The sequence below is a fragment of the Vanacampus margaritifer genome, chromosome 2 (assembly GCF_051991255.1).
Source record: "Vanacampus margaritifer isolate UIUO_Vmar chromosome 2, RoL_Vmar_1.0, whole genome shotgun sequence".
In the NCBI taxonomy this organism is placed as follows: Eukaryota; Metazoa; Chordata; class Actinopteri; order Syngnathiformes; family Syngnathidae; genus Vanacampus; species Vanacampus margaritifer.
In genome coordinates, this window is record NC_135433.1 from 13319240 (window position 1) to 13339338 (window position 20099).

At 40.4% G+C, this 20099-nt stretch overlaps 2 protein-coding genes across 5 annotated transcripts in view; both read right to left on the reverse strand.

The window, feature by feature from the left end:
* The window catches only part of spag9a (sperm associated antigen 9a), a 30867-nt gene extending 18882 nt beyond the window's left edge, over positions 1-11985 (reverse strand). For 3 of the 4 annotated variants that reach the window (XM_077556508.1, XM_077556506.1, XM_077556507.1), the window contains exons 1-6: positions 11464-11985; positions 6747-6867; positions 5558-5628; positions 4350-4438; positions 4093-4243; positions 1408-1494 (exon numbers count right to left, since the gene is read on the reverse strand). In XM_077556508.1, the coding sequence (XP_077412634.1) occupies positions 1408-1494; positions 4093-4243; positions 4350-4438; positions 5558-5628; positions 6747-6867; positions 11464-11763 (819 nt within the window). In that variant the 5' untranslated portion in view covers positions 11764-11985. The remainder of the gene's footprint in view (positions 1-1407; positions 1495-4092; positions 4244-4349; positions 4439-5557; positions 5629-6746; positions 6868-11463) is intronic. The other variant, XM_077556509.1, reaches the window with a different exon arrangement.
* A 513-nt stretch (positions 11986-12498) lies between these two features.
* On the reverse strand, positions 12499-19738 carry LOC144043202 (lipopolysaccharide-induced tumor necrosis factor-alpha factor homolog). The gene is made up of 5 exons (XM_077556510.1): positions 19403-19738; positions 17718-17900; positions 16576-16590; positions 13019-13163; positions 12499-12920 (listed from the first exon to the last, which is right to left on the reverse strand). Exons 2-5 carry the CDS (start codon positions 17887-17889, stop codon positions 12815-12817), a joined length of 438 nt encoding a protein of 145 aa, XP_077412636.1. The 5' UTR covers positions 17890-17900; positions 19403-19738; the 3' UTR covers positions 12499-12814.
* Between the last annotated feature and the right edge of the window lie 361 nt (positions 19739-20099).

A 20099-nucleotide genomic window follows, 5' to 3' on the forward strand; every position in this document is an offset into this window, starting at 1 on the left:
TGCAACACAGGACATTTATCTATTCATTTGAGGGAGCAGTTATTACGTCAAAATGACATCTGTGGAAGGGTAGAGCAGTGATCTCGGAAGAACTCAAATTGTGGTGTTATATGACGTAAGATGATCCAAATCAATTTTATCATCTTCTACTGCATATGGTATGTACTAAGGTGTATACGGTAGTTGTTTTGTCACATTACATTACGATGTTTCACTTTCGTCTGACATGGCGAGCACAGTCTGTGAGCGGGTTGGTCAGGCCCGGCAGGAGAGCTTCATTTGAATTTGCTGTGGCCCAAAGTTAACTGACATCAACATTTCATCAAAAAAAATGAAAAACATGTCAGACCTTGAACAGAACGTGAGAAGGGTGAAATCTGAAGAGAATACTGCATCCGTGGTAGGCCCAACCAAACCCGTTTGGCCCATCATGGCTACTATAGTAAACTTGAATACGAGCTAAAGCTGCCATGGCCACAGAGAACATGATATAAACCGAGCATTAGATAACACCACGGAGAACTTCAAACAATTTTGCTTTTAAAGAGGAAAGGCTGAGTCATATGAGAGCCGCAATAACTGTAGACGTTTTACAGGATCACAAGTGCGAAATGGCTTACAGCTGGAGTACTTAGATTACAACATAAGCCAGAGTAAAGTCTACTGTTTATGTTGTAAACTCTGGGTGCTGAGGTCATTAGATCAGGAAAACACTTTCCGTTTTTGTGGAACTGGAGCGCATAAATGCAAAGGGAAAATGTCAGACAATAGACGATGAGTTTGTACACAGCTTCACAGGTGACAATCAACTTTATACCACTCAACACAGATGACAAAAAAAAACATAATGAAAGCAACACTCAGATTAGCAAAAATCACAAACAAGACACACAAGATCCAAGACAACAAGTCTCTACTACTAAACATAGTATGAGAGTAGTAGTAGTTAAATAGTACTATAATTACACAACATTCCGAAAACAAATGAAGGTGTTCTATTTTCAAATGAGTGATGTCAGTTAAAACAAAGCAAAATACAGAAAGGCAATAATAAATACACTAAAGAAACATGCATCTTTCATCGAAACGAAGAAATAAAGAGCACCCAGATGCAACCGCGTTGTTGATTTTGACAGATGAATAATTTGCATATTGCCAACTCCAAATTTCCCTCCCACACACACACACCCGCGTTTGCATGGAGCACCATCAAGAGCAGGTGATCTGTGAAGCGATGCTGGCTAAAAGCACGGTGAACGACTACGATAGGATAGCCAACACGCACACACACACACACACACACACACACACACACACACACACACACACACACACACACACAAAGTGGTGCCCGCAGCAGATGCGGGCGTGTCTACGCTATCCACCACCCGACATTCATTCAACTACCTTGCAGTCGTCAGCCAGTGAACTCCCCCAAGTAGAGTCTTGTGCATTCAAACCCCCCCTTTCCCTTGGGGGGTTGGCAAAGTCCTGCTGCTTGGGGGGGAAGAGTAAGATTGAAGCTCATGTGTGCGTTCAGCAGAAACGCAAACACTCCAAAGCAAGTGTGCATGTCCGTGAAGTGAACGGCAAGTACGGCCTTTTTCCACGACCACACTCGTAACCCATTTGTCTCTAAAATCAACCTTGCCCATGGAAACGATTGGAAATGCCATAAATCCATTCCAGTCTCACCCCCCAAAAAAAACACCTTTTGTTACTTGGACTGAATGATCCTGAAGAGAAAAAAAAAGTGCTCTAGCAAGTTTTTCTCAATATTGCAATTGCAATTTAATATGTGATATTTTTTTCAAATTCGTCTTCCCATGTAGACAACATGCTAAACCTCAACTTTGTCTGTATTATTTGTATATGCTATGTACAGCATATAAAGCTTATTGTCTTGTTTCACTAACTGCTACATGTGCAGATATGGTATGCACTATGCAGTAAAACAAATTTTAACCAAATATTTGTGTACCGTATTATCATATATATTTATCTTGTCCCTCTTCCCTCCACCATGTCATGCAGGAACTAAGAATATTGCTAACATTAAATCGCTGTTGTCGTTTTTGCTTGTCTCTTTTTTGGAATAATAATAACAAGAGTTGCTTGAGAGGTCAAAAATGTGTCTAAATATAACAAAAAAAAATTTAGGTTGGCAGAACTACAGACAAGTCGTAGCACTTGCTTGCTACCTTGCTTGTACTAGCATCCACGTGTGGAAATAAAAAAATAGCTCAACATACAGTATTTTACATTTTACTCTGACTTGAGTTAAACTAATTTGTAGCCCATGTAGGCTGTTAACTCCAGAAATATACATAGTGTCAATGTGTATATTGAGGAGCTGCTTTATCACATTAAGTACAATTTACAATTACAGTCCTTTTCTCAAGTGCCGTGGCTCATCCTAAAATTGTACTTCGGTCGAACTGTGTCGTTTAAGAATGGTGTATTTAAATTAATTAATTAATTAATTTAAAAAAAAAAAAAAACATTGCTTACTGTGTCAAATAATTTAGTAAAATGTGATTGAGATCAAATTTGAGCAAATTACAAGAAATTATACCAAATTAGTTTATAATTAAATCAGTGCTGTCAATTAATTGATTAATCACATTAATCATGAATACATGTAGATTAATCGCACTATTAATTTTGACCAGAGATTATCCTTTAGCGTTTAACGGATGGCTATGTTTAAAGTTGCACAGGTTGTGTTTGAGCAATAAACATAATTACATGCATTAAAGTAAAGGATTTAATAAATGTTTGCGTATCACATTTAGAATATTTGTTCATGTCAAAATATCGGGGTCATTTTTTCCCATTTTTAATTATGCAAGGAAATAACTGATTAGAAAAAGAGGCGGATGAGCGTGTGCAGTAGATCAAAAATGTTGAAGACGTCCTTATAACATCAAATGTCAAAAGAATTACACATAACCGGTGCTCTTCAAATTTGGCGGGATTTTTTTTTTATAAAAAAGACTTTTTTTATGAAGTGATTAATCAAAATTCAAAGATGTGATCAATCTGATTAAAAAATGTAATCGTTTGACAGCTCTAAAATAAATTGAAACAAAAGGTAATTTCTGGCAAATGTCTATGTTAAGTTCTACATTCAATTGTGTAAGCTGCTTGTAGACAAGTCCACATATATAGCGAATACAATTAAACAGGCTTTAAATTAATGAAGAGGTTGTTATGTAAACCATATTGTTCACATTAATTAGATCTCAGCTGTCAAGCAGCATAATGTCTTTCATTATGCTTAATATATAATTGTTGAAATATCAGAAGCTGTCTGCATATCAAAGCTCAATGGAGTTCAAAAGGCCAGGGCGCAGCAAGGCGCATATTGCAGCGCTGATTACATAAGGGACAATTATACTCTGGCGAGTGTGCCTCTCCATCAGCGGTTGGCTGCCAGCCATACAGAGGCATAACTCCCATCATGCTTTGCATTGTCCCAGTTGTAATGAAAGATGCAGAAGAGGGATGAAATAAACCTTGCCACTACCCCGGCCGGCTCCTACCGGTTCATTTGGGGCAGGGGTGCTCAAGTTCGGTCCTCGAGAGCCCCTATCCAGCCTGTTTTCCATGTTTCTCTCCACTAACACACCTGATTCATGATCAGGATTGTTATCAGGCTTCTGCAAAGCTTGCTGATTAGCTGATCATTAGATTCAGCTCTGCTGCAGGAGAAAAACATGGAAAACAGGCTGGATAGGGGCTCTCGAGGACCGAACTTGAGCACCCCTGATTTAGGGCATCTCACAAACTGAAAATGACATTAGAACATCACTGTGATTTGTTCACTCATAAAATTGCTTTGCATATTCATATGGCGCTTTAAAAGAAGATGTCTGAAAATAGAGAGGCCTTTGTCAAGAGACTACTCAAACGTGTGTGCATGCGCACGCCTAATCAAAGGGTCCCTATTTTTTAAGTGAAGCAAAGCCAAAATGCCACAAGAGGAAGAATAGCCAGAATGTGTCTATTGATTTCAATGCAACCTTTGTTCTTGGAGTACAAATGGCTGTGGAAACGTGTGTGTGTGTGTGTGTCACCCATTGCACCCACCTGGAGGCTGGTGTTGGAGCGAGTGTGTGTTTTGTCGCTAAACCTCCAACCCTCTGCGCTTGGCGTCTCTGCGCGGGTCTGGGAGTCCGGAATTAGCAGAGACCCGCCAGCGGATGTTGGAAAGATGCCCAGTGAAAGGGGACGCTCTCTCCTGCAGAGGGGTGGGGTAGAAGACAGGATTTCCTTATCATGCCAAGAGGGGGAATGTTTAAAATAAACACTGAACTGTGTTAGTGAACATAAAAATGATGACTTACCGGACTCGAGCGACGCTGCTTGGTTCAGACGTTTCACTACTTTGCTGCATTTTGATCCGCTCCACGTGCTCCATATAATTATGGATCATCTGCAAGGGTCAGAGCACACAACCCAGAAGACAAGCTAGGAATGCCATTAAAGGGAAAGTCGGACCTTATGAGTAATCAAAATATTAATTAAAAAAAAAAAAATCAGTTATTTTTAAAATGTTATAAGTGTCCCAAAGACGTATTTATGCGTATATTTTTTATGCTAGAGCATACAGAAGGCTTTGATGCAGCCTCTCAACTGCAGAGAACGGTTGAGGAAATGGTAGTTATTACAAAAATGGCCAGCAGGCGGCAGCAGAGCAAAATATATCAACCAGGGCCATGTTGACAAAAGCTCATTTCCCCACAGTTCTAAACATTTGTGAAAGATTTGTGAATAATGATGAAACTTAGCTATATTCTAATGCTAATTGCTGCAAAATGGAAACGGATAGAAATATACTTTTTTTCCTCTAATCTTTCTTTTGGTAGGTTCCATGTTTTTATAGCAATCGAACACAATATTCTGTGGGCCTTGCAAAATCTGTCAAAATCCAGTAAAACAGCCGGGAGTGAAGGGGATTCCTTCAGTGAAAATGGCTGGGAGTGAATGAGTTAAACATTTCTTAATAATAATATGTTATATGTGACCTCACAAGTCTAAACATGACATTTTTTATTAAATCAATTACATATAAATAAATAAAATTTTACATATTACATTTGTGGAATATGTTATGCAGGAAAATCCTGCCGTTTTTATCCATCTTAGGGGGCGGCCATTTTCCCACTTGCTGTCGACTGAAGATGACATCAATGTTGCTCAGGCGCTCAGGCAACGACCAATCACAGTTCACCTGTTTTCTGAAGCTGAGCTGTGATTGGTTGTTACCTGAGACCTCAGCAACATTGATGTAATTTTGGCATTGGCAAAATGGCCGCCTTTAGATATTGATAAAAATTGCTGGATTTTGCTGCTTAACTCATATTCCACTAACGTAATATTAACCAGAATACTGTATTTAGGCTAGTGGGGCTGCATAGAACATATTATTGTCAAGAATTTTTTTTTTTTTGGGGGGGGGGGGGGGGGGGGCGTTGACTTCCCCTTAAGAGATGTTGACTTTTCCTTTAATCCATCCCTGTGTTCTTTCCATCCCAATTCCTTTCCCACTTACCTCTGTGTGCCTCTGATGGAGGGAGTTGTATTCTTTCTTAAGGTCCACCTCTCGCTCTTCTAACCTGCCGACTAAATAAAAAAAAAAAGTGCTGTAAAGGCTATAAAAGCATGCCTCGGGTGTATTAAATAGTGTATTCTTATTTCATGGATTTTCACTTATCGTGTGGCAGTCAAACGTAAACCCCACAATGGAGGGGGATTACTGTACCCTCATTTTTATGTGGATACACAAAAAAAAATCTGGGATTTTTCCATGTTGATCCACTTCATAAAGTGACAAAAATTCCCTAATCCAATGAGAGCATGTCATCTTTATCCAAAGCTTTACAGAGAAGGGTTGCAAAAGGAAGCCTGCATATTTATTTCAGCGGCATATTAGTATGCCAGCATCAAGCATGCTACAACTGAGTTAATTTTGTGCCGCTATCATGACTCATCAAGTTCGAGGAGACCCACCATTGATTGAAGAGCTACGTACACAAGATAGGGTCAATATGAAATCATGTTGTGTGTATGCAAATACACAGTGAAATATTTATGAGAGGAGATAACATCTCGGAGGTACTCGCTTCATCTTGAGCTGTGACAGCCAAGACGGATGAAGAATAATGACCTTCGGGTGACAAGATATGACTCAAGAAATAAAATTGATAAACTGTTGCTGTATAATAAATGACTGATTCACCAACTTTTACTAGCAGAAGCAAAGGGACCATTTTGGTTTAATTTCTAAGAGCAAACTTAACAGTGAGTTACTGTCTGTTGGTCTGGAAGTACCTCACTTAGCCCAAATTTGCCAGGAAAGGATGTTTTCGTTTTACTAGTGGTGTGAATCAGCAGGATGAGAACACGTTCGATACTATAAAACATGCCTTAATCCAGCAACAAGATGAGCGGTGATGCAGTGCTGCATTAAAATGGGAATAACATAAATCCTATAATCCAATTACACTGCCTCCCTGAAATGTGCAAGAAAGCGTGTGTGTGTGTCTGTAGGCCTATTGTGTGTCTTTGTGCGCCCATGTAAAAATGATGCATATAGATTTTTTTTTTTAAATCTACAGTACATTATTGGCTCCTTTTGTGACAATTATAACAAATAAACAATTATGTTAAAACTATATATATATTTTTTTTTTAATCTAAAAAAGTCCATTTGTACATTCTGAGCACGTGGTAGTGCTTACTCTGGTCAGCGTGGTTCTTGATCTTGAGTTCAAGTTGCCTCGAGTGGGACTCCATTCGTTCCACATGGTTCTGCTGGTCCTTCTTCTCTTGTTCATGCGTGTCCTCAAACTCAATGAACTTCTACGCACACACGACACAGACGGGCAGCAGGGTTACTCTCCATGCAACACATCAGGTGACTCATTTTCGACACAAAAGAAAGAAACACAAGGAGCTTCTCTTTGTTAACAAGTGCAACATGTTCCCACAATAATGGCCAATTGTGTGAGAATGTAAGAAAGCACTACTGTATATTCCACTTGAACTGGACTATTCATTCTGAAAAAATGTAGTTACAAACAACACTCAAGTTGTTTTTAATTGATTTTGTATTAATCCACCTACTGTTTTTCTAAAGCAAAATAAACATAACGACCGCTAGTAAAAGAACACAACTAATCAGCAACCTTGGGCCAAAGTGCACTCGCACACAATCCACTGACAGGTGCACGGAGAAAAGGAAGGCAGTGAGAAACTGAGATTTATTTGTCAAAATAACTGATACTGTATGACTATTACTTCCACTTCCAGAAACAATGAGAAATCAAGACTAATGTCCATGCTCTCTCTCCCATCTGTGCCAGCAGGACTGAGTTACAGAGCAGGAAGTGGAAGATTTAAATAAGTCAAAACAAAGCCTTAAGTGTCCGTCTTAACAGCTAAAATGTGACCATACACACACACACACAATTGGTGAGTCCATCACACCACTGTTTAAAAAATTCAAGACAAAAAAAAGGGGAAATGTGAGTTGTGATGAGGGGGATGTTCCCTTTCTGTTACTTCCCTTCAAAGGATCACATGACCTGGAAGTAATACCCTCCTCCCTTTTCAGACTACAATTTTGCTCAATGTAAAAAAAGTCATGTGTCACACATGCAGAATTATTTTAGAACTAATTGTTCATGCTGCACTATTAAACAACGGCGACAATGTGTGGCTGTCAAATGCATTGCACTGGGTCAAGGAGTTAGCTTTGACAGAAGGTCGGAGTCTCATCATATAACTTGTCACACGGGGGAAGTTAGCCAGGAGACGCATATTCTCACACCCAAGCCAGTAACCAAGGCATAAACAGATGATTTCTATTTTCTGAAGGACACTCACTAAATTAACCTTCTACTTTCTTCAATCACTAAAATAATAAACTTTCAAATTATATTCCCATATCAAATAATAGAATGGTAAGTACTGTATAATAAGACCGGCCCCACTGTTAGTAGAATTACATTTCTATAGCAAAACATACTATTGGTACCACTATGACAGATGGCATTGTTCTTACTATTTGTGGCTCCACCTTTTGCTCTACTGTGTGTGGCAGATTAAGTCTTGGTATTGTCTCAGTTTTTTTCCTGTTGGAGGAAGAATTAACTTCCTGTTTGGCTTCCAGGATCTACTTAGGCTACGTTCACGCTGCAGGCAAATGCGACCCAGATCAGATTTTTTTGCCCAAATGCGACCTGTATCTGACTTTTTAGTTTCCTTATTGTAAAGTCATCAAGATGACATATTATACCCAGAAAAAAAAAAAAAAGATGACATATTATATGTAAGCACCTTGAGACAAACGTCATTTGATCCATTTTTTAGGCTGAGCGATTAAATAGAATCGATCTATTTATCGAAGATTATTTTTAACAATGATTTTTTTTTTTTCAATTCATTGGCTTCCTCTGACGCACACTGGAGTGGCTAAATTAGCGACTGCTATAATTGCTAGGGTGACCAGATGTCATGTTTTGGCCAGGACAGTCCCGTTTTTTAACCTTAGGTGACACGCCCTGGCGGATTTCGCCAACCTCTTTACGCAGGTCCAATCCCAGCATCGTGTGTTTTTGCCATGTGTATACGCAATCACATATTGTCGTAGCGATTCATACGAGAACCACATTAAAATGGAATTTAACGGTTAAATTACGTCCAAATTCACGTTTATGTTCTCATTCGCATCTCATCGGTAGCAAGCAATAGGCACTGGCCGTAACGAGAACTAATTCCTGCTCTCCCATATATGAATCATGGGATATGTGCAGTCTAACTATCTACTGCAGTCACCACTCGCCGGTCTGACAATGGCGATGAACTTTCTAGCGGTATATTTTCCAATGTTACAATTAGGGGTGCACCGATCGATCGGCCTGCCAGTTTATCGGCCCCGATTCCCTTAATTTTGGAAGATCGGTGATCGGCCGATCCCTTAAAAATAAACTCATCTTTTCCACCAATCTCATCTCCCTCCTCAGAGGCCTGAAAAAGTCAGCCACTGTCCTGTTCTGCTGAGATGACTAATAGGATTTTTATTTTTATTTGAGAGAACTACTTCATGTGCAGTTAAAACAACACATTTGTATTATTTCACAGATATTGTTCAATGTTTTCCAATAAAACAAGATTGGAACACTGAAAGTATATGTTGCGTGTAATGAAAAAAATCAGGATCGGCAGGTCTGACTTTTTAAAAGATCGGGGATCGGCCAGAAAATTGTGACGGTGCACCCCTAGTTACAATGTGTGACCAACACATTGTAAATGGCAGCAAGCTTCCAATAGCTGTCGGGACACAGCAAAAAAGGTTGGGTAACGCTGAGGGCATTGATTGTTTCGTGCTCTTGAACTGTCAACAAAGATAGCATTTAATTACCGTACAATTAGCGAAATCCCAACCCCACCCTGCCAACACCGCCAACTCGTCGCCGCATGTTGACTAACCTTTGCTCGCACAACCCCCACCCGGTGACGAAGCTTGACTACCCATTAAATTAGGTGAAAATTATTTTATATTTAATTTTCAGTGGATGGATGCATGGATGAAATTGTAGCATCTCAGCTTTTAAATTTTGAAAATCTGGTCAGTGGTCACACTATGTACAGTACTGTAATATTTAGCAACTATTTTTCAAAAAAGCGACTTCAAAATTTAACTCTTATAAAGAAACAGACATTAGGCAGAAGCAGTGTGACATTATTTTCAACAGGGAATATATATATAAATACAGAATTCACAGAGTATGTTCCAGTAGTTACCAGAAGTGTGTATGTGTCCAAATTTAAAACAACAATCTTTGAAATATGATGATGACGTCACCATGTGAACAGCCACTAATTACTATTCCAATAGCATGCCATTCTGGTCAAATTGTGTCACTCACAGAACAGCAAGTATAATAACTAAATTATTATTTTGTAATCAAAAGCCATATTATTTTAGCTGCTTTATAGAATGAAACCACTGTTCAGATGTTAGAGGTGTTACGGAAGCAAAAATATCACCATCAAAGTCTCTGTTTTGCTTTATGTTTGTCTTCCCAAAAAGCTCATTTTCTCAGGAGTCTGGGGAAAGTGGCTGAATTTCGTAAAACTTACTTATGTTCTTCTGCTAATTACTAAAAAATGGAAAGAGGTAGAATCAAACTTTTTTCCTTCTAAAATATTCTACTCATTTCATTTGGAAGATTTGGTGTGCATAAAATCTAGGGCTGCAACTAACAATTATTTTGATAATTGATTCATCTTTTCATTACTCAGTGAAATGTTTTTTTGTTTTGTTTTCCCTTATCCCTTCATTCCAAAAAAAAGGACATTTGAAATGTACAAGCATAATACGATTAAATTACAATTTACTGGCTTGGTCCTTCACATGTTGGAAAATAGGCAAAAATGTGCATGGTAATTGTTTTCCAAAATAATAGCAGATGTTTGTACATGTCTTATTTTGATAAAAACACAAACCTAATTAGTCTGCTTTCATGGAGGAATACAGAAATCTGAGAATATTTACTACAGAGAGGCTAAAATTCGGAGGATTTGGACAATTTGAGATGAACATGGTATTGTAACAATTAATTGATTAGCAAATGATCATTGATTAATTTTATTATTGCCTATTTGTTGACTATTTGTTGCACCTCTACTGCATAATAATACAACACAATATCCTGAAGGTTTTGATTAATCAGTCAAAATGCTCAAAATTGGCAGGCAACATGGGGTCGGCTTTGCTAAAAACAAGTGGCAATGAATTAGTTAAGAACAATATACCTGTAGTACATTTGCATTTAAAGAAGATATTGTTTATAAAGTTTTATTAAAGAACAACTTTCATATTGGTGTCAACGTACAAGTTGCGCATAATGTTATAGTCGCTTACAATAACGTTGAGTTTGTACTTTGTAGGAATAAATCCTCTGCCTCGTTTTGGACTAAACACTTGGGTCTTGGTGTAAAAAGTCAGCGAAGGGGTGAAAATTTGATTAGAATCAGAAATGGCTCTAACAATTACAAAAGTTGATCAGCCTGTTTCCTTCTGGTCCCGCGCTTCAGTCTTCAGTGATGGCCTAAACTGCTGAGTCACACCAGTCCAGGTCTCACAGCAGGGCAGCAGGGTGATGCCTTCACTGACTTGAAGTGAGAGGTGAGCGATTAACAGGTGCAATTGGAGGACATGGACATTTGCGCGCGTGTGGGACGATTGGAGAAGAAGCACCGTGCCACGGAACGCACACTTTCCAGTTAGCATCGTAACATTAGCATGACAGTGTTTTGTTTACATCCTCGGGAAAGCTGGATGCTGCCCGGTCAGGTGCATTTTAATTCCCAGCTAAGCTAACGAAGGATAGCATAATAAAACAGCTCATGTTTGTAGCATCCCGCACAAAAAGCAACACATGGTCTCACCTCCTCGGCGTGTTTCCTGAGCGCCTTCTCCCGCTCGTACTGGGTGATGAGCTGCTCGTTGTCTTCCTTGAGCAGCTCCAGCTCCACTTCGTGCTCCTGGTTCTCCGCGAACACAGAGTCGAGGTTTTCCAGAACGGCCACCACCAGCGGCATGAGCTCCTTCACCACGTCCTCGTCGTATTTCCCGATCAGCCTCTCGAACTCGCGGTAAATAGAGTTAGCCAGGCCCGATACCCGCTCAGACATCATCGCTGATGTCCCCGGGTCGTCCTGGTACACAACTCCGTCTTCCAGCTCCATTATTTGTTTGTAGTCCTCTCCGTATTATCCAGATAGGAGCGTGTGTGTGTGTGTTTTATTGCTGGATTCCTGTTTCCCAGCCACTATGACCACATTTACGCGCTTCTTGGATTAAGTGGCCACACCGAGAACATTACTCGACCGGACCGGACCGGACCCGTTACGATGCAGGAGACGACGTGGATGTCTTCCTCTTTTTTTCTCTTTCCTCTCTTTCTCCATGATGCCTTCAGGAGCTACTACAAAGCTGCGCATTCCCACAATCCAAACGTGCACAAACAAAAAAGCCATACGTTATACACCCTCTTCAGTCGGTATATATCAGATCATCTGGCAACAAAATTATACTATAATCCACATCCCGATTAAGTGTTATATTTATTAGAAATGTGCATTTGAACGATAACAAGTTAAGAATGGAACATTTTACGACAGCCGATTTTGAGCTGGTTCTCCGCGAACATAGATTGATTCTTCTACTTAACATAAATCTATTATTGCTATTTTCCAAAGTCGTCCTGCCGTTTACGTTCACATCGTTCTTAATATTCCCAGATGTCCTTGAATGCATCATTACAACAGCTGAGTTGCTGACGAGATCACGCCATGACGTCACGAGAATGTCAGTAAGACGTAGGTTTTTTTCCAGTTATGGATATTTTGCCGTTTAGCAGCTTTGTTTAACACAACTAAATGTTTTGTTAACTACATTTCCATCAGACACACTCCTTTTATTATCTCGTTTTTATTGTGAGCTGTTTTCAGCTTAATAAATGTGGAAGCATTTACAGTTTAGAATTGCATACATGTTTATTGTTGTTTACACAGCATAATAGCACTGTTGAAATGATCTTCCTGAGAAGCAATACACATTTCATTGACTGAATGTTTGTCACCTAGGCCTACATGTTTTTCCACTGACTGATTAATAATGTATTCATGACATCTGCCATGCCACATCCACAGACTTGCAAGATTTGCAATGTTTACTTTATAAAATACATTCACTGCTTGAAATGTGAACAGCATCAGGTTCACAATCTGGAACAGTTTATAATCGCTTGTAAATGTGGATCAGTTTGCGGCAGTTGGGACAGTGATGCTCCACATCCTTGCAAGAGTCCACACAGAATGGTATAAAGCAGCAGAGAAAACACCTGCCACAGGAAACAAAAAAAGTCGTTTTCAGTGTGGAAAGCAAATCATAAGCTGATCAATATGCCATAGTTAGCTTTTGTGTGTTTTCTCTCTTTACCCAATGAGGGTGAGGCCTCCGCAGATGGCCCAGGTCATCAGGCCTGGCGTGCGCTGTGTCTCGGTGACCACTGTCTGCTGACAGTGGGGGCATATGGCTTGTGTGGGGATGTCTTGCATGGTAGGCGCTACCGCCACGTGAGTCACTGTATACAGTAGTTGGGGAGGAAAAAATATGCACAATTGTTGCCTGTTTTTTGTTTGTTTGTTTTTTGACACAATGCCATGAAAGACAACCCGAAAAAGTCATAATTTAAAAAAAGTTTAAATCAAACTCTTAAAAAAAAAAGTGCATACATGTCTGGTCTTTTTACTTCGGACTTATAAAGTAAGTTGTTGTTTTGCTTCTAGCTTACAAATTCACCTAGTAATTACACTTGAGTTTATTTGGGCAGGGATTCTCAAACTAGCATGTGGGGACCCCTGGGGCCCCCACTGATAGCTTGTGGGGCCGCAAACTAAACAGCAATAAATTATTGGTGTATAAAAGTGCACACTCAATTATGGGGACCAGCGGGCAATAAAACAATTATAATAAATGAATTACTGTTCCTTGCCTTAGCTTTTGTGGTCCAACAAAGCTCTAATACAATTGTGACATTTCTCATAAATCTGACATCCCTGCATGAATGAAGTTGGGAAATTTTAGCACAAAAAAGTCTTATTGTTTTTAGAACTAAACGTGTGTTGTTGTTGTTTTCAAGACTGAATTATGTTCCAAAAGTATACTTTCCAGTTGCTTTTTATTTATTTTTTATGCATCATTCAAACAGATGTGAGACCATCAGCATTTGATAGTTTAGGATTGACAGTTTTTGTAAGCATATCATCTCCTTGCCAACTGACATTGAAACAGAATTGCAAAATTACCATTTTAAGGCCATTCTTTACATTTCTAAGGGTGGAACAGCAAGTCATCCTTTAATGCAATGGCATAAATTGACCAGCTGAGGGTACCAACGGTATAGCAACGGTCAAGTGATATTAGTCCACGTACCTGCTGTTATATTATGGAGGTAAATATGGTGCAAAACTAACTTGTAAAAAAAATTTGTACTGTAGAAAAAAGTCAAAATTTGTTTCTGTAAAAGTCGTGATTTGTACCTGTAAAAAAATGTGTATCTGTAAAAAAAAAAATTGTATCTGTAAAAAAAAATTGTACCTGTAAAAGTCATGATTTGTACCTGAACAAAAAAAAATGTACCTGTACAAAAAAGTGTAAATTTGTATCTGTAAAAGTTGTGATTTGTATCTGTAGAAATGACAACTTGTAGTCACAGAAGTCGCCACTAGGAGTCACAAGTGTTTTTTCTGCTGCTGTCCAGTCATGTGAGTTTTGCACCAAATATCTCGCTACAAATGGTGCAAAACTGATTCGTACTCGTAGAGCCCCGTGATTTGTACTCGTAGAAGAAGAGGAAGGGCTCTGGAGGATTTGGGCAGGCTGAAGCTCAACCTCATTGGTTGAGCGAACGACAGTGGGTTGAACTCAAATGACGCCACGTTTCTATCATTAATATGCACAAATTCGCAATTCCAAACAAACAGAGTAGCCACACCAGTTTACGCGTCATTTTGGAAGAAGAGGACGTCCCAGGCGTGAACATTTCAACATGGTTCAATATCCAAACACCGTGTGGAACGGCTTACAAATCACAACTTTTACAGATACCAATTTACACTTTTTTGTACAGGTACAAATTTGTTTTTACAGATACAAATTTTTTTTACACATACAATTTTTTTTCTTACAGGTACACATTTTTTTTACAGATACAATTTTTTTTACAGGTACAAATCATGACTTACGGGCTATTCGGTCCCTGCACGACCGATGGCAGAGTCTGGTCCGCATTGCCGGCAGTAAGTCGAATTTGTTTATGGTGAGGGTTGGACTCCGCCAAGGTTGCCCTTTGTCACCGATTCTGTTCATAACTTTTATGGACAGAATTTCTAGGCGTAGCCGAGGCGTTGAGGGGGTCCGGTTTGGTGGCCTCAGCATTGCATCTCTGCTTTTTGCAGATGATGTGGTGCTGTTGGCTTCTTCAAGCCGTGACCTCCAGCTCTCACTGGAGCGGTTCGCAGCCGAGTGTGAAGCGGTTGGGATGAGGATCAGCACCTCCAAATCCGAGACCATGGTCCTCAGTCGGAAAAGGGTGGAGTGCCCTCTCCGGGTCGGGGAGGAGGTCCTGCCCCAAGTGGAGGAGTTCAAGTATCTTGGGGTCTTGTTCACAAGTGAGGGTAGGTTAGAGCGGGAGATCGACAGGCGGATCGGTGCAGCGTCTGCAGTGATGCGGACGCTGTATCGGTCCGTTGTGGTGAAGAAGGAGCTGAGCCGAAAGGCAAAGCTCTCGATTTACCGGTCGATCTACGTTCCTACCCTCACCTATGGTCACGAGCTGTGGGTCGTGACCGAAAGAACAAGATCCCGGATACAAGCGGCCGAAATGAGTTTCCTCCGCAGGGTAGCCGGGCTCTCCCTTAGAGATAGGGTGAGAAGCTCGGTCATCCGAGAGGGACTCAGCGTCGAGTCGCTGCTCCTCCACGTTGAGAGGAACCAGTTGAGGTGGCTCGGGCATCTGGTTCGGATGCCTCCTGGACGCCTCCCTGGGGAGGTGTTCTGGGCATGTCCTACCGGCAGGAGGCCCTGGGGACGACCCAGGACACGCTGGAGAGACTATGTCTCTCGGCTGTCCTGGGAACGCCTTGGGGTCCCGTCGGATGAGCTGGCTGAAGTGGCTGGGAAGAGGGAAGTCTGGGCTTCCCTGCTAAAGCTGCTGCCCCCGCGACCCGACCCCGGATAAGTGGAAGAAGACGGACGGACGACGGAAATCATGACTTTTACAGATACAAATTTTGACTTTTTTCTACAGGTACAATTTTTTTGGACAAGTTAGTTTTGCACCATATTTACCTTTATAGCTGTTAGTCACTTCCATTCATTCATGCGTTCAGTATTGAGATATCATACAAGCATTTTATGAGCATTTTATTTAGTCTATTTGGTATCTTGAGTTGGTCATTCATTATTGTGAAGAATACTTTCACATGATGTGTACCCAACACATTTGTTACAGAAATTGTAATTCCTCAGTGAAGCGCATCACAAAATGTGATCGTACGCTACGAGGAAGACAAACAAAGGTTCGTTGTGAGGCACACGTGCTGTAAATGGACTATGGTGTAGATCAGGTTGGAAGCAACCTAACTTCCTCATGCGATACAAATGCACTTTAGTTTAGTTTCGTTGAGTTTAGTTTAGTTCCGTTTAGTTTCGTTTCGTTTAGTTTAGTTCCGATTAGTTTAGTTTGTCAAAACAATTTGTGATCAAACAAAAATCTACATAATCCCCCAAAAAGACCAAAAGACTGAATCCAAGGCTTATTTGCATTGTGCGCAGATGTACTGACAATTTGTGAGTATCTGGGTTGTCAGTAGGCCTACTGCCTTTGATATTTAAAAAACGGTATGTGTGAGAAATGGGAGTGTGTGTGCGTGTATGTGTGTACGGTATGTGTGTGTGTGTTTTGGTCATCTTGGATTACATGTACATCTTACCTGTGGTAGAGGGACCTGGGACCACCGTGAGAGCAGCACATGGCAGATGAAAACACAGGCAAACAATACAGTATATCCATTAATTTGCAGTAAAGTACATTGTACAACTCAACTGCTATTGTATACAATACATAACAGCAGTATCTAAAAACAACTGGATTTTGTTGTTATCATTCAGCGGTGAGAGGTCAGGGCCAGCAAAGCCTTCTGTGCGGGCCGTAAAACTATTGAATTACAGACATACATTTACAATCTAAATTTTTATAAATGCATCCCCAACATTTTATTTGCTTGATTTCGTAGGATTTCTCTTGGCTGTATTACTTACAGTACATTTACTGTAGATGGATATTCGTTTTGTTATTTATTTATTTTTTGTCTAATCAGATTTCAGCCTCCCTTCTGTAGCTTGCCATGTAGCTAATTGAATCAGAAATGATGGCCAATGTAGCCTAATACAAACCAAATTATGATTTTTTGTTTTTTTAATAAATCAATTTTCACTTTTGTCTCACAGGATCAGCTAGCTGGACTGCCTATAAAGTCAGCATTTTTCCGTCTTCTGATTTGTTGGTCAGAGCAAAACTGTTACATTATTGCCTGAACAAAACACATCTGTACACACTACTTAAAAACAACCGGCATCTCTAGTGAGTATGACGTATTTTAATAAAAGTGTTTTCTCTCTCTCTCTCTCTCTCTCTCTCTCTCTCTCTCTCTCTCTCTCTCGCTCTCTCGCTCTCTCGCTCTCTCGCTCACACACAGCTATGGCACAGCTATATTGCGCGTGTGTGTTTTTTAACAGTACGTATGGGCTCTATTGTGATATGATGGTGGTGGCTTAAGTCAAGTAAATCCCCGCATGAAGGCACAGGTACAAAATGCACAGCCCTAGTTATTTTATTAAATATGCAGATTAAGGATGGCCACAGCAATTATCGTAAATATTGAGGCTTGATGGAATTAATGCAAAACGGAGACACTATTTGGTTACGTTGCTGTAGGAAGCCCAACATATCAGCTATACCTTCCCGATGATCTACGAAGCAGTATTCTGCTCAATATAACACTGACTTCAGATAAAAATGCTCCAAATCACAGTCATAGCAAAGTGTCACTTTAAACAGGCGGCCTCCACAGACCTCCTTGGTATCCAACAGGTGGGGGTCCGACATAAGGTGCTGGTTGAAACCCAGGTGGGGGTCCGACATAAGGTGCTGGTTGAAACCCAGGTGGGGGCACTGCAGCACCATAGGTCATGGGGTATCCAGGGTAGGGCGGAGCTGATTCTTGTCCTGGGTATCCTTTTTCCATCTTGAGACGTCCTTAACAGGAAATATAAACATTTTATTAGCAAACGTCAATGGAAAAAAACATTAAGATAAATGACAGAGCACTAACCCTAACCCTAACCACTTTTCAGTATACTTGAATTGTGTGGTTGTTTTCCAAGTGTTGTGACCACCTCCCACGGAACAAAAGCATGCAGTACATTGGACACATGAATGGTCGTTTGTCTATCTGACTTAGCAGGAGTGGTTAAGCTAATATATGGATAGTCAATATTTGGGAGTAACCATGCACTTTTGGGCGGCATTGTTTGCATGATGTTCACACAACTCAGTGTTGTGCTAGCTGTTATTGTCTGACAATATGTCTTCAAATAGGCTGGGGTGTGCCAAACAGGATCAGCAGCAAGGGAATGAGATAGCATTGCAGCCTTTAGCCCTTTCCCTTTTTGTTGATATTGTGTGTCCAAGGTGCATGTATTGTCGGTCCAGCCTCTTAATATTTCCACATTTCTTTTGGTACAGTGTTAACTGTTGAGCATGATTTCCTGCTCATTCACACTTCAGTGGAACTTGTGTGGAAGTGAAACCACTCAATCTATGTCCACACGTACATTTGTATGCCTGTTTGCCTACTCAAGGATCAAATAAAAGCACATTAGTAAGATTTCAAGCATCAACCAAATTTAGTCAACCCTTTTCTTGTAAATATCACTTTGATCCTTTGTATGATTCATCTTAATTACTTCAAAATTAACTATTAACTCACATATGTAACCTGGGAACTTTCCAACCATATAAACCTGTTGCATCAAATTAGGAACTAGAGACTTCCGTGTACAGGACTCCAAATTACAGAGGGAGAAATGATATTTTTCCGTTCTACATTGTCATCCTCTGAGCAATCAGCCCAGGAAAGCCTTTTATGACAGTGTCACCATTTCATGTTTTATGGTAAAAGTTCAAAAGAGTATCATACAAGATTTCTTGTGACCTAATCAATGCAATGCTCTGAGCCGATGGTCCAGGAATCCCGGAGCCATGCAGAGCACTTTTCTTCAGCTTATCAATTTGATTAGAAGGCAAGGCATGGCTATGCTTAAATGCTGAGATCATGTTGCCTGGCACGAGTCCAGATGCCATCCAGTGGTCGAACCTTGTGCTCATTGCGTATTCCCTGTCAGTCCTTGCCAGCCGTCCTGAGTCTCATCATAAATCCATACTAAATCATTTAGAGAAGCGTAAGCCACTCAAGCACTCTTGTTCACCAGACTTCTTGTTTTGTACCACACAACATTGAGAGGACTTTGTATCTTTTCAACTAACCTTACATAATACACAGATAACAAGGATATATGTGAACAACTTATTCAAAATAAGAAAATTGCATTATTTGCTAGTTCTGTTTAAGTGTGAGCAACACACACACAAAAAGCTACATCGACATTGACATGTCACACAAATACTGGGTTACATAACATAACGGTAACAGGTGCTCTTAATGTCTTTGAAAAAGTGATTAAATAGGATTGACCTACCCAGCAAAGAGAGAGAAGAACCTTCCTTACAGCTTGACTCCAAGTGAGTGAGGCAGAAGAGGAGAGGGCACAAAATCAAGAGCGTGCTCCGTATGTGCAAGGCGATTATAAAACAAGCACTTGACTCTATAGAAAAGCCTAATGCACTATGTAATATCTCATGTGGTCCAGTTTGCCTCTTCTACTCACAACAGGGAGGTGCCCCTCCCATCGCCTCCATCAACCTCCCATGTGACGTCAGAGAAGACTCAATCAAGTTGTACTGTGAATGTGTGCGAGTGTGTGCGTGAATAATGTTTCAATCAATCAGGCACTCTGACTGATTTGACTCGTTCTACATTTTTAGTCCAAAATCATAAACTACTTTCATCACATTAAATAAATGTACTTTTCTCACACACGTTATTAACTCTTTTACTGCCACACGTTATCCCAAAAAGCAACACTGACAGTGCCAGTGTCTTGTCTGGGAAGATCTGGTTTTGGTTGAGGGTCCCGATTGGTCCTGAGTGGGTTCCTGCCCTTCTGCGGGTTGACCAATCCGGGGCCTCAGCCACTTGTGCCTGGCCCCAGGTGTGACTAGTTACCTAATTAGTGTGGGTGTATTTAGTTCCCGGGTGGTGATCAGTCGGTGTGGGATCATTGCTGCTTGTCACGGTCAACCACGGAGTCTAGTCTGTCACTTTGAGTTTGCATC

Excerpts from the sequence above, each read along its gene's own strand:
- LOC144043202 (XM_077556510.1), bottom strand. The coding sequence starts at position 17,889 with ATGGAAAAAGGATACCCAGGACAAGAATCAGCTCCGCCCTACCCTGGA. Across the intron at positions 12,921-13,018 it reads GGAGGCCTCACCCTCATTGG|GTGTTTTCTCTGCTGCTTTA; the intron begins GTAAAGAGAGAA and ends TTCCTGTGGCAG.